This window comes from Dasypus novemcinctus, chromosome 2 (genome assembly GCF_030445035.2).
Source record: "Dasypus novemcinctus isolate mDasNov1 chromosome 2, mDasNov1.1.hap2, whole genome shotgun sequence".
Taxonomy (NCBI): Eukaryota; Metazoa; Chordata; class Mammalia; order Cingulata; family Dasypodidae; genus Dasypus; species Dasypus novemcinctus.
This window is the reverse complement of record NC_080674.1, coordinates 76,238,736-76,250,815: the sequence shown is the minus strand read 5'-3', so window position 1 is coordinate 76,250,815 and position 12,080 is coordinate 76,238,736. Positions and strand designations below refer to the sequence as shown.

General features: G+C 34.9%; 1 protein-coding gene across 2 annotated transcripts in view; it reads left to right on the top strand.

Moving 5' to 3' along the window:
• Positions 1-12,080, top strand: part of CERT1 (ceramide transporter 1) — a 149,638-nt gene that overhangs the window by 121,916 nt on the left and 15,642 nt on the right. For both annotated transcript variants that reach the window (XM_004466536.4, XM_004466535.4), the window contains one exon: positions 2,502-2,597. In XM_004466536.4, the coding sequence (XP_004466593.1) occupies positions 2,502-2,597 (96 nt within the window). The remainder of the gene's footprint in view (positions 1-2,501; positions 2,598-12,080) is intronic.

The window sequence follows — 12,080 nt, the reverse complement described above, 5'->3', positions numbered from 1 at the left end:
TATTGTGTCTTTATTGATTTGTTTCAGTAATAACAAACAAATCACATCTTTTTATAAACTGTATGTGGTAGAAACTGATACTATATAGAATGATTTAAATTATCCTCCTTTGAAAACTGTTTTCTGTTTATATAGTGGTAACTGTTAATATTCGTATATCTGGAAAGATGATATTAAATGTCCTTTCTAAAGTACAGTGTTTAAACTTGTATTATCTCCTATCAATTTATATTTTTAGATCAAAATTTTGAACCAGAAGATAAATCAAAAGCACCTTCTTATTTCTCAAACATTTAAAATACTTGAGGAATAATCTCCCAAACGAAAACAAAATTACTTTCATACTTTCCCACAAAAGAGCTAAATAATTTTTTTTTTAACAAAACAATAAAATCCTTCACATTCTCCTTTGACAAGTAATCCATTTAAAGTAGAAGGCTTATTTCTGGGAAGCATTTCTTTGTTTTCAATCTCATTTTATAGAGAGAGATGGATGTTTTTAACTACTAGTGTCACACCTAAAAACTACATATGCTAACCTAAAGATTTTGAATATTTTGGTATGTAAAAGTTTCTCCCAATTACAATGTGACCAAAATTGTGGTAGTTTTACTTATGTATATTAACTTGAACTTGCCTTGTTCTTTCTCTTTTGGAAATCAGACACATTTTGTATGTATTTGTAACTAGAAATCCTGTGTTAGTACTCTGACCTCTCACAACAGATTTCAAATGTTTAGAGGGACACAGGTTTCTCCAGGCAGCACCTGAAGTTATATTTTCTAATTAAGATGAGTCAAATTAAAAAATTTTTCTCACTTGTAACCCAGTACCACATCTTATTTTTAGAGTTATGAATAAAGGAATAAAATATTGTTAGTCTTTATTTAGTACAAAAATAAGTTGTAGAATCTCAACAGAACATTTTTATCAGAAACCCTTTCTTGCCATTATTGCCAAATCAAGAAGCACTTAAAATCATACATATTTTCAGTAACCAAAAATGCATTCTAAGATCCAGAAAACTTGATGTAACAGAAGTTCATATCACAATTAAATATTGATAACATCTTTTGTTTAGAAAAATTATATTCCCAGTGTTAATAGTTTTTAGAGTCTCTGCCTCAAAACCATTAATGTTTATATTTAAATTGTTTGAACCTGTCTGTTTCCTTGTTCTATAATCAACATAATAGACAATATAAAGTAAGTAAATTAAGTACAAATTTATATATTTTCCATTTTTAAATAGAAGTACAAATACATATTTTCTAACTGTTCTTTTCCTCTTTCTCTAATGTCTTTATTACATAAAACAAAATTATTAGCGAAAGGTTAGAAAATAGAGCTTTGAAAAAAACACTATGGGTAGATGTAAAAGAGCCAGTTCTTCTAGACCAGGGGTTCTTAATCATGGGTCCTCAAGGGTCCATGGAAAGCTTTCAGGGGGTCCATGAGCTTGAATTGAGAATTCAAAAAAACGTTCTTGTGGGGAAGTGTTGGTGCAGGTGTGATATATTTATTAAATAATACACAGTGTAGTGTGAACTTAGTAAGGAGTTTGTGGTTTTTACCTGACTGGCAAAGGAATCTGAAACAAAAAAGGTAAGAACTCCTGTTCTTAGACACAATTTTTTAATAACTTTGGTTCTGTTTTAAAACATATTTCAAACTGGGAGACCTTGCAAAGAACACTCATGTGCATTCTTACCAATAAATATAAGGATTCTGAGAGTGTGAAATATTCAACCTTCTTTGCTCTTATATGAGATCTGAAGGGGTAACTTATGATGGCTAAAAACAGGAGTTATATTTAATTTCAGCAAAAGAAATTTAGAAAGAATAAACTAAAATTTGTAAATGTGCATATGTGAATATTAGGACTATCCCTAAAATAATTTAAAACAATGAAATTGGAATCAAATAAATGAGGGGTTAGTTATTTTTAAGTTGGCTATATTCATGGTAAAAGAGAGGTTCAGCTGTGAAATAAGAAAAGTTTTGCACCTTTTTTCAATGAAAATCTTTGACATGTGTATAATGAGGGTTTTTTTTTTTTAATCTCTAGCTCATTTTAAATACTGGAACACTGGACTAGGTGATCTCCTCATGCACCTTTTACCCTTAGTATTTCATGATTCTAAGTTTTAAGACATCATCTTTGTAAGGAAGCATTTTCTGGTAGAAGATGTTATAGCTCTTTTTTTCCAGAAAATGCTTATTTTGGTCACTTGATGCACACATTAAGACAATCTCTGCTGTTTGAGTGAAGCATCTTCCTTCCCTGCATTTCCCCTTCCTGTCTTTAGCCTGGGTATCTGGAATATAGACTGAACCTTACAACACTAGATAAGACCTACTAACCTTTGTGTATTTGGTTGCTCACCTTTGCAAGAGCAACATTTCTGAACTGAAATAAACCGAATACCATTCTGTTTAAGAGATTGTGATATAGCTATTAATTGCGTGTGAGTTCTCATGGCTTTCTTTTTCTTTTCAAGGTTGAAGAGATGATGCAAAACCACATAACTTATTCATTACAGGATGTTGGCGGAGATGCCAATTGGCAGTTGGTTGTAGAAGAAGGAGAAATGAAGGTAATTCCCACTGAATAATTAAGGAACCAGTCTAAAAATGGTTAGGTTGCTTATTGCAGTTCTGTTACAGTGATATTATGGTTAATATTGAGTTAAATAAGGATAGTGTTTTAAAACTACTGTAAAACAAGTTATTTTGTATGATCATAGAGGTATCAAATGTGGAGAAATAAAATGTCCTTTTGTTTCTGTAGTTTAGCTTTCAATAATTCCTTTATGGTCATAATATAAATCTAAGCCTAAGCCATTCTTTTTTGTCTAGGTCATGGAAAAATAAAAGTGTAAGGTTAAATATGACAAGTTCATAGCTATGGTCCTCTCTTTGGATAGTTCTATTTATTTTGGTTATTTTTTTTTTTAATGAATGTTGTGCCCAGATAACAGCACTTTGTTTGTCTCCCTCTTTAGTCTATAGTTTACTTCTTATCATTTCTCTTACTGTAACTTTTTTGGAGATCTGGACATTGGGTCGTCAAATCTTGTTTACATCCCGAAACAAAAGAGACAGAATAAGAGCAGGGAATGAGAAATACATAGGTAAACTGAAAAGCAGCAGCAACAACATTAAACTTTTGATTTGTTTTTTAACTTTTTTCTTTATTTTTAAAGAAGTTTTAGATTACATTGAAAATATAGGGTGCCTACAACTTCAAGCAGGAGAATCGCATCCATCAACCATGTGGGATCTAAGCCCCCTCTTGATATAGAGTTAGAGTGGACATCACCATCCCAGGGTCCTCAGGATGGAGAAATAAAATATGGATTAGAGTGGACTTGCTGGTATTCTACTACAGAACTATTGAGACTAGTAATGGAAGAAACTATAGCATTGATGTGGAAAAAGTGGCCACGGTAGTTGCTGAGGGCAGGGACAGGGAAGAAGAGATGTGATGTGGGGGCATTTTCGGGACTTGGAGTTGTCCTTAATGATATTGAAGGAACAGATGCTGGTCATTATATATGCTGCCATAACCCACTGAATGGACTTGGGAGAGTGTAAATTACAATGTAAACTGTTATCCATGCAGTGCAACTGTGCTCCAAAATGTATTCACCAAATGCAGTGAATGTGCCACAATGATGAAAGAGGTTGTTGATGTGGGAGGAGTAGGGGGTGGGGTATATGGGAACCTCATATATATATATATAAAGATTTATTTATTTTATTTCTCCCCCGTTGTCTCGTTGTCTGCTCTCTGTGCCCATTCACTGTGTGTTCCCTGTGTCCACTCGCATTCTCGTCAGTGGCACTGGGAATCTATGTCTCTTTTTGTTGCATCATCTCGCTGTGTCAGCTTTCTGTGTGTGCAGCTCCACTCCGGGCAGGCAGCAGTTTTTGCACAGGGCATCTCTCCTTATGGGCGCACTCCTTTGCATGTGGGACTCCCCTTTGCAGGGGACACCCCTGCATGGCATGGCACTCCTTGCCCACATCAGCACTGCTCGTGGGCCAGCTCACCACATAGGTCAGGAGGCCCTGGGTTTGAACCCTGGACCTCCCATGTCATAGGTGGACATGCTATCAGTTGAGCCAAATCTGCCTCTGTCTTACATTTTTTAATGTAACATTTTTTCCAATCTATGTATCTTCAAAAAATATATAATAAAAAAGAAGAATGAAAATATAGGTGATTCCTCTATGCTCTATCCCCTCCCATTCTCACAATTGCCCCTATTAATAACATCTTTCATTACTGTGGTACATTTGTTACAGTTAATGAACAAATATTAAAGCATTGCTACTAACCATGGTTAGTGGTTTACATTTTGGTTTATTCTTTTCACTGTGCAATTTTATGTTTTGACAGAATTTATAATGGCCTGTATCTGTCATTGCAAAATCATGCAGAACAATTCTGTGTCCTAAAAATGGCTCATGTTCCACCTACTCTACCCTCCCCCTCCCCTCAGAACCAGTGGTAACCACTAAGTTTCAATTTTTCAAGAAGAAGGTTTTCAGTTACATGTATTAATATTGAAGGCTTGACATTTCTTTTATTAGGCCCTACATTTATATTCAAGAGATTCTTGCCCCTCTGAGAACATACATATACTCCCAGGATGGAGTTTAGTATTTTCTTGTTTATTGGGCAGATCTCCACCCACTGAGGTAACTCCCTGTGACAAGATGAACATATTCAAATTCCACAGAAGCATGCCCCAGGTATACTCTTTCCCCTATATACCCCCAACACAGACACCCTGTACCAATAACCCTCCCCTGCCATATTTGCCAAAAGAGCATTCCCACAATTTTAGTTGCAGCCATAGACCTACAGATCCCCAGTGTTCACCTGTTCCTTTCTCTAGAACTTCCCCCGGTTCTATGGCTAGTCCAACCCAACGCCCCCGCCCTGTTAATCCTCACATTCCAGCACCATCGACCCCAGTTTTATCCCTGCACTAACCATCATCCCCATCCACTGCCAAACCACCCTCGTCTACCTTATCATAGGTTCTGCCCAGATTGAGTCTTCTGGTAACCTGTCTTCCAGACTCTGTGAGTCTGCTTAATTTGCTTAGGTCATATTAGTGAGGTCATGTAATATTTGTCCTTTTCTGACTGGCTTACTTCACTCAACCTAAGGTCTTCAAGTTCCAGCCATGTTTTCATGTGTGTCAATACTTCATTCCTTCATACAGCGGGTTAATAATATTCCATTTTATGTATGTAGCACATTTTTTATCCATTCATCTGTTGATGAACACTTGGATTGCTTCCAACCTTTTGCAATAGTGAATACTGCTTCTTTGAACATTGCTGTGCATGTGTCTATTAGTATCCCTGCTTTCAGTTCTTCTGGGTATATACTCAGCTTGTGATTGCTGGTTAATATGGCAGTTCCATAGTTAGCTTCCTGTGGAGTGGCCAGACCATCCTCCACAGTGCCTGCACCATTCTACATTCCCACCAGCAGTGAATGAGGGTTCCCTTTCCTCCATATCCTCTTCAACACTTGTAGACCTGGTTTTTTAATAGCCACCAGTCTAATAGGTGTAAGATGATATCTCATGTAGTTTTGATTTGTGTTTCCCTAATAACTAGCGATGTTGAGCATCTTTTCATGTCTTTTTAGCCATTTGTATTTTTGCTTTGGAAAAGTATCCTATTCAAATCTCTTACCCATTTTTAAAATGGGTTGTCTTTTTATTTTCTCTTATTGGATAAGTGATTTCCAAATACTTTCTCCCATTGAGTAGGTTGCCTTTTCACTTTAACAAACTCCTTTGAAACACAAAAGTTTTTAATTTTGAGAAGGTCTCATTTACCTATTTTTTCTTACGTTGCTCATGCCTTGGGTTTATGAAACATTTCCTGCTACAAGATCTCATTGATGCGTCCTTACGTTATCTTCTAGGAGCTTTATGGTTTTGGCTCTTACATTTAGGTTTTTGATCCATCTAGAGTTAAATTTTTTTCTCTTTTTTTTTTGTATATACTTATATATATATATTTTTTTAATTTTCTTTCAAGTTGATTTTTGTATAGGAATTGAGATGGTGATCCTCTCTTATTCTTTTGGATATGAACATCCAGTTCTCTTTAGCACCATTGTTGAAGAGGCCATTCTGTCCCATTCTATTGAGTGGGCTTGGTAGGCTTGTGAAAGATCAGTTGACTCTATATGCAAGGAACTCTATCACAACTCTCAATTGAGTTCAACTGGTCAGTAAGTCTATCCTTGTGCCAATACCATGCAGAATTGACCATGGTAGCTTTGTAGTATGTGTTAAAGTCACATAGTACGATTCCTCCAATTTCGTTTTTCTTTTTCAGTGTGTTTTTGGCTCTTTGGGCCTCCTTGCTCTTCCAAACTTATTTCATAATTGGCTTTTCCAAGTCAGTAAAAAATGCTGTTGTAATTTTATTTGGGATTGTGTTAAATCTGTAAGTTAACTTGGGTAGGACAGATATCTGAATGATGTTTTGTCTTCCAACTCATGAACATGGAATATCCTTCCGTTTATTTAGGTGTTCTTTGATTTCCTTTAACAGTATTGTGTAGTTTTCTGTGTACAAGTCCTTTGCATCTTTAGTTCAGTTTATTCCTAGACATTCAATTATTTTAGTTGCTTTTGTAAATGCAATTTTTTTTCTTGATTTCCTCCTCAGATTGCTCTTTATTAGTATACAGAAATGCTACTGATTTTTGTATTTTATCTTATATCAAAGTAAAGTCCTGTGACTTTACTAAACTTACCAGCTCTAGAAGCTTTGTAGTGGATTTTTCAGGGCTTGCTACATATAGGAGCATGTCATCTGCAAACAGTGAAATTTTTACTTCTTCCTTTCCAGTTTGGATGCCTTTTATTTCTTTTACTTGCCTAAGTGCTCGAGCAAGTACCTCTAATACAGTGTTACATAAGAGCAGTGACAGTGGGCATCCTTTTTTGTTCTAGATCTTAGTGGGGAAGCCTTTAGCATTTCACCATTGATATGATGTTAGCTAAGGGTTTTTCCATTCTTATTCATGTTGAAGAAGTTTTCTTCTATTCCTGTCTTTTGAAGTGTTTTTTTCATGAAATTATGCTGTATCTTGTTAAATGCTTTTTCTGCATCAATAGATGTGAACATGTGATTTTTTTTCTTTCAATCTGTATGGTAGTGCATTACATTAATAGATTTTCTTATGTTGAACCATCCTTGCATACCATGGATAAAACCCACTTGCTCATAGTTTATAATTCATTTGATGTGTTGTTGAATGTGATTAGCAAGTATTTTGTTGAGGATTTTAGCATCTAAGTTCATTGAAGAAATTGATCTGTCATTTTCTTTTTTTGTGGTGTCTTTATAAATTTATGTGGCTTTGGTATTAGGGTGATGTTGGCACCACAGAATGAGTTACATACATAATGTTCCCTCCACTTGTATTTCTTGAAAGAGTTTAAACAGGATTTGTGTTAGTTCTTTCCGGAATGTTTGGTAGAATTCACGTGTGAAGCCCCCTGATCCTTCCCAGACTAATTCAGTCTCACTGCTTGTGATTGGTCTATTGAGTTCTTCCTTCATCAATACAGGTTGCTTGTGAGTTTCTGTTTATTTGTATCTTCTCTTTTTTCTTTGTTGTCTAGCTAAGGCTTTGTCAAATTTACTGATCTTCTCGAAGAATAAGCTTTGGTTTTGTTGATTTTTGTTAGTGCTTTTTTTATTCTCAATTTCTTTTAGTTCTGCCCTAATCTTTGTTATTTCCTTCTTTCTGTTTGCTTTGGGATTAGTTTGTTGTTCTTTTTCTGGTTCTGCTCAGTATACAGTTAGGTCTTTGATTTTACCTATTTCTTCTTTTTTAATATTAGCATTTATGGCTATAAATTTCCCTCTCAGCACTGCTTTCAGTGCATTCTATAGGTTTGGTTTGTTGTGTTCCATTTTCATTCGTTTCAAGGTAGATACTAATTTCTTTTGCATTTTCCTCCTTGACCCACTGATGTTTGATTTAACTTCCATGTCTTTGTGCTTATTCTGATTCTCTGTCCTTTATTAATTTCCAGCTTAATTCCATTGTGGTCAGAGAAATTACTTTGTATAATTTCAGTCTTTCTAAATTAGTTGAGACTTGTTTTGTGACCTAACATGCGATCTATCCTGGAGAATGATCCATGTGTCCTCAAGAAAATGTATATCCTGCTGTTAGGTCTAGCTCTCAGTTCTTCTGGGAATATACCCAGTAGTAGTATTGCCCAGTTACATTGCAAATCTATATTCAGCTTTTTTAGGTACTACCAAACAATTCTCCACAATGGCTGTACCATTCAACATTCCCACCAATAGTGAATAAGTGTTCCTATCTCTCCACATCCTCACCAACTCTGTAGTTCTCTTGTCTTTTTAATAGTGGCCATTCTAACATATGTGAAATACCTCATCGTAGCGATTTTCTAATCGCTAGTGAAGTTGAACATTTTTTCATGTGTTTTTTCACCATTTGTATTTCTTCTTTGGACAAATGTTCAAGTATTTTGCCAATTTTTTTAATGGAGTCATTTTTCTTTTTACTGCTGAGTTGTAGCAACTCTTTATAAATTATGGATATTAAACCCTTATCAGATACATGATTTTCAAATATTTTCTCCCATTGAGTCGGCTGTCGTTTCACCCTTTCAACAAAGTCCTTTGAGGTACAAAAGTGTTTAATTCTGAGCAGTCCCACTTATCTGTTTTTTCTTTTGTTGCTTGTGCTTGCAGTGTAAGGTCCAAGAAACCCACCATTTACCACAAGATCTTTAAGTTGCTTCCCAACATTTTCTTCTAGTGGTTTTATGGTCCTGGCTTTTATATTTAGGTCTTTGAACCATTCTGAGTAGATTCTTAAGTAGGGCGTGAGATATAGTGGTCTTTTTTTCATTCCTTTGGTTATGGATATCCAGTTCTCCCAGCATCATTTGTTGAAGAGACTGTTTTGTCCCATTAATGTAGACTTGGTAGGTTTGTCAAAAACAAGTTGGCCATAGAGGTAAGGGTTTATTTATGGACTTTCAATTCTATTCCACTGATCGATGTGTCTGTCTTTATGCCAGTATCATGCTGTTTTGACCACTGTAGCTTTTTTAATATGTTTCAAGGTCAGGCAGTGAAATTTCTCCCATATCATTCTTCTTTTTTAGAATAATTTTGGCTATTTGGGTTCACTTTCCCTTTCAAATAAACTTGCTAATTGCCTTTTTTATTTCTGTAAAGTAGGCTGTTGGAATTTTGATTGGTATTGCATTGAATCTATAAATGAGTTTGGGTAGGATTGACATCGTCACAATATTTAGTCTTCCAGTCTATGAACACAGAATGTTATTCCATTTGTTTTGGTCTATATTGTTCTCTTTTAGCATTGTTTAGTAGTTTTCTAAATAAAGGTCCTGTACTTCCTTGGATACATTGATTCCTAGTAGCTGAGTCTTTTTGTTTCTATTGTGAATGGAGTTTTTTTTTCCTGATAACCTCTTCAGATTGTTCAGTACTAGTGTACAGAAACATTGATTTTTGTGCATTGATCTTTTATCCTGCCACATTGTTGAACTCCTTTATTAGTTCACATAGCTTTGTCCTGGACATTTCAGAGTTTTCTAAATATATCATGTCATCTGCAAATAGTGAGAGCTTTACTTCCTCTTTTCCTATTAAGATGCTTTTTATTTTTATTTTTTTCCTTATCTAATTGTTTTACCTATTAATAGAACTTCTAGCACATATTGAATAAAAATTGTGACAGTGGGCATCCTTGAGTTGTTCCTGATCTTAGAGGGAAAGCTTTTACCTTTTCCCCATTGAGTACGATGTTGGATGTATGTCGGTTTCTTCATATATGCCCTTTATCATATCGAGGAATTTTCCTTCTATTCCTATCTTTCAAATTGTTTTTTTCAAGAAAGTATCCTGGATTTTGTCAAATGCCTTTCTGCATCGATCAAGATGATTGTGTGGTTTTTGTCCTTTAAATTGTTAATGTGGTGTATTACTATTACATTAATTCATTTTCTTATGTTGAACTGCCCTTACCAGGAATAAATAACCACTTGGTGGTACATAATTCTTTTGGATTCTGTTTGCAAGTACTTTGTTGAGAATTTTTGCATCTGTGTTCATTAGATTGATCTATAAATTCCTTTTCTAGTATCTTTATCTGACTTTGGCATTAGGGAGATGTTGGCTTCATAAAATTAGGGAGATGTTGGATAATTTTCCTTCCTCTTCAATTTTTTAGAAGAGTTTAAACAGGATTGTTGTTTCTTTTCAAAATGCTTGTACAAAGGTTTACCTGTGAATCCATCTGCTCCTGGACTTTTCTTTGTTGGGAGATATTTAATGACTGATTCATTCTCTTTAAATATGATTGGTTTGTTGAGTTCTTGTATTTCTTGTAACATCAGTAGGTTGTGCATTTCTAGGAATTTGTCCATTTCATCCAGGTTATCTAGTTTGTTGGTATACAGTTTATCATAATATCCTCTAATGATCCATTTTATTTCTTTGAGTCAGTCATAACTTCCTCCCTTTCATTTCTGACTGTATTTATTTGCTTCTCTCTTTTTTTCTTTGTTAGTCTAGCTAAGGGTTTGTCAATTTTACTGCTCTTCTCAAAGAACCAGCTTTTGGTTTTGTTGATTTTCTATGTTGGTTTTTTTGGTTCTCAGTTTCATTTATTTCTGCTCTAATCTTTATTATTTCTTTCCTCCTTCTTGCTTTGGGAATGGTTTGCTGTTCTTTTTCTAATTTTTCAAGGTTTTTGGTTAGATTTTTGAGTTTGGCTCTTTATTCTTTTTTAATATAGGCATTTAAGGTTATAAATTTCCCTTTCAGCACTGCCTTCACTGTATCCCACAGGTTTTGATAAGTTGTGTTCTCCCTTTCATTCCTCTCAGTATATTTGCTAAGTTAATTTCAGTTAAAATTTATTCTTTGACCCTCTGTTTAGGAGTGTATTGTTAGCCCTCCACTTATTTGTGAATTTTCACCTTTCCTGTCTATTATTGATTTCCAGTTTCATTCTATTATATGAGAAGTTGCTTTGTGTAATTTCAGTCTTTTTGTATTTACTGAGACCTGTCATGTGGCCTATCCTGGAGAAGGGTCCATGGGCACTTGAGAAGAATGTTTAAACTCACTGACTTGGAATGCAACATTTTGTGTATGTCTGTTAGGTGTAGCTTGTAAATCATACTTTTCAAGTTCAGTTTCCTTGTTGCTCTTCTGTCTAGTTGTTCTGTCTAATGATGTGAGTGGGGTGTTGAAGTGTCCAGTATTATTGTAGAGTTGTCTCTTTCTCCCTTTAATTTTACCAGAGTTTGCCTCATGTGTTTTGCGGCACCCTTTTTAGGATGCATAGACATTTATGACTGTTATTTCTTCCTAGTGGATTGTCCCTTTTATTAATATATAATGGCCTTCTGAATCTCATATAACTTTTTTGCATTTGATGTCTGTTTTGTCGATATTAGTATATCTACCCCTGCTCTTTTTGGTTCCAGTTTGCTTGGAGGTTTTTTGTTTTTTTTTCCTAATCTTTCACTTTCAGCCAGTTTGTATGCTTGGTCTAAGGTGAGTCTCCTGTAGGCAGCATATGGGTAGCTCATGGTTTTTTATCCATTCTGTCAGCCTGTATCTTGATTGGGAAGTTTAAGCCATTCACTTTCAATGATATTAGTGTAAATGCATTATTTATTTCTACCATTTTACTCTTTGGTTTTCATATGTCGTATCTTATTTTGATCTGTCTTTTTACTCTTCTGGTTATCCTTTCTCCTATTCTTGCCTTCCACATTCTCCTCCAAGCCTATCTCTCCTGTCGTTTTCTTTTGGGTTATAAGGCTCCCTTTAATATTTCCTGGAAAGGTAATTCTTTTTTACATATTCTCCTGGTTTCTGTTTGCTTGTGAATATTTTAAACTCACCTTCATATTTGAAGGACAATTTTGCTAGATAAAAAATTCCCAGCTGGCAATTTTTCTTTTTCAGTATCCTAATTGTCTGATACCTAATTGTATTCTCGC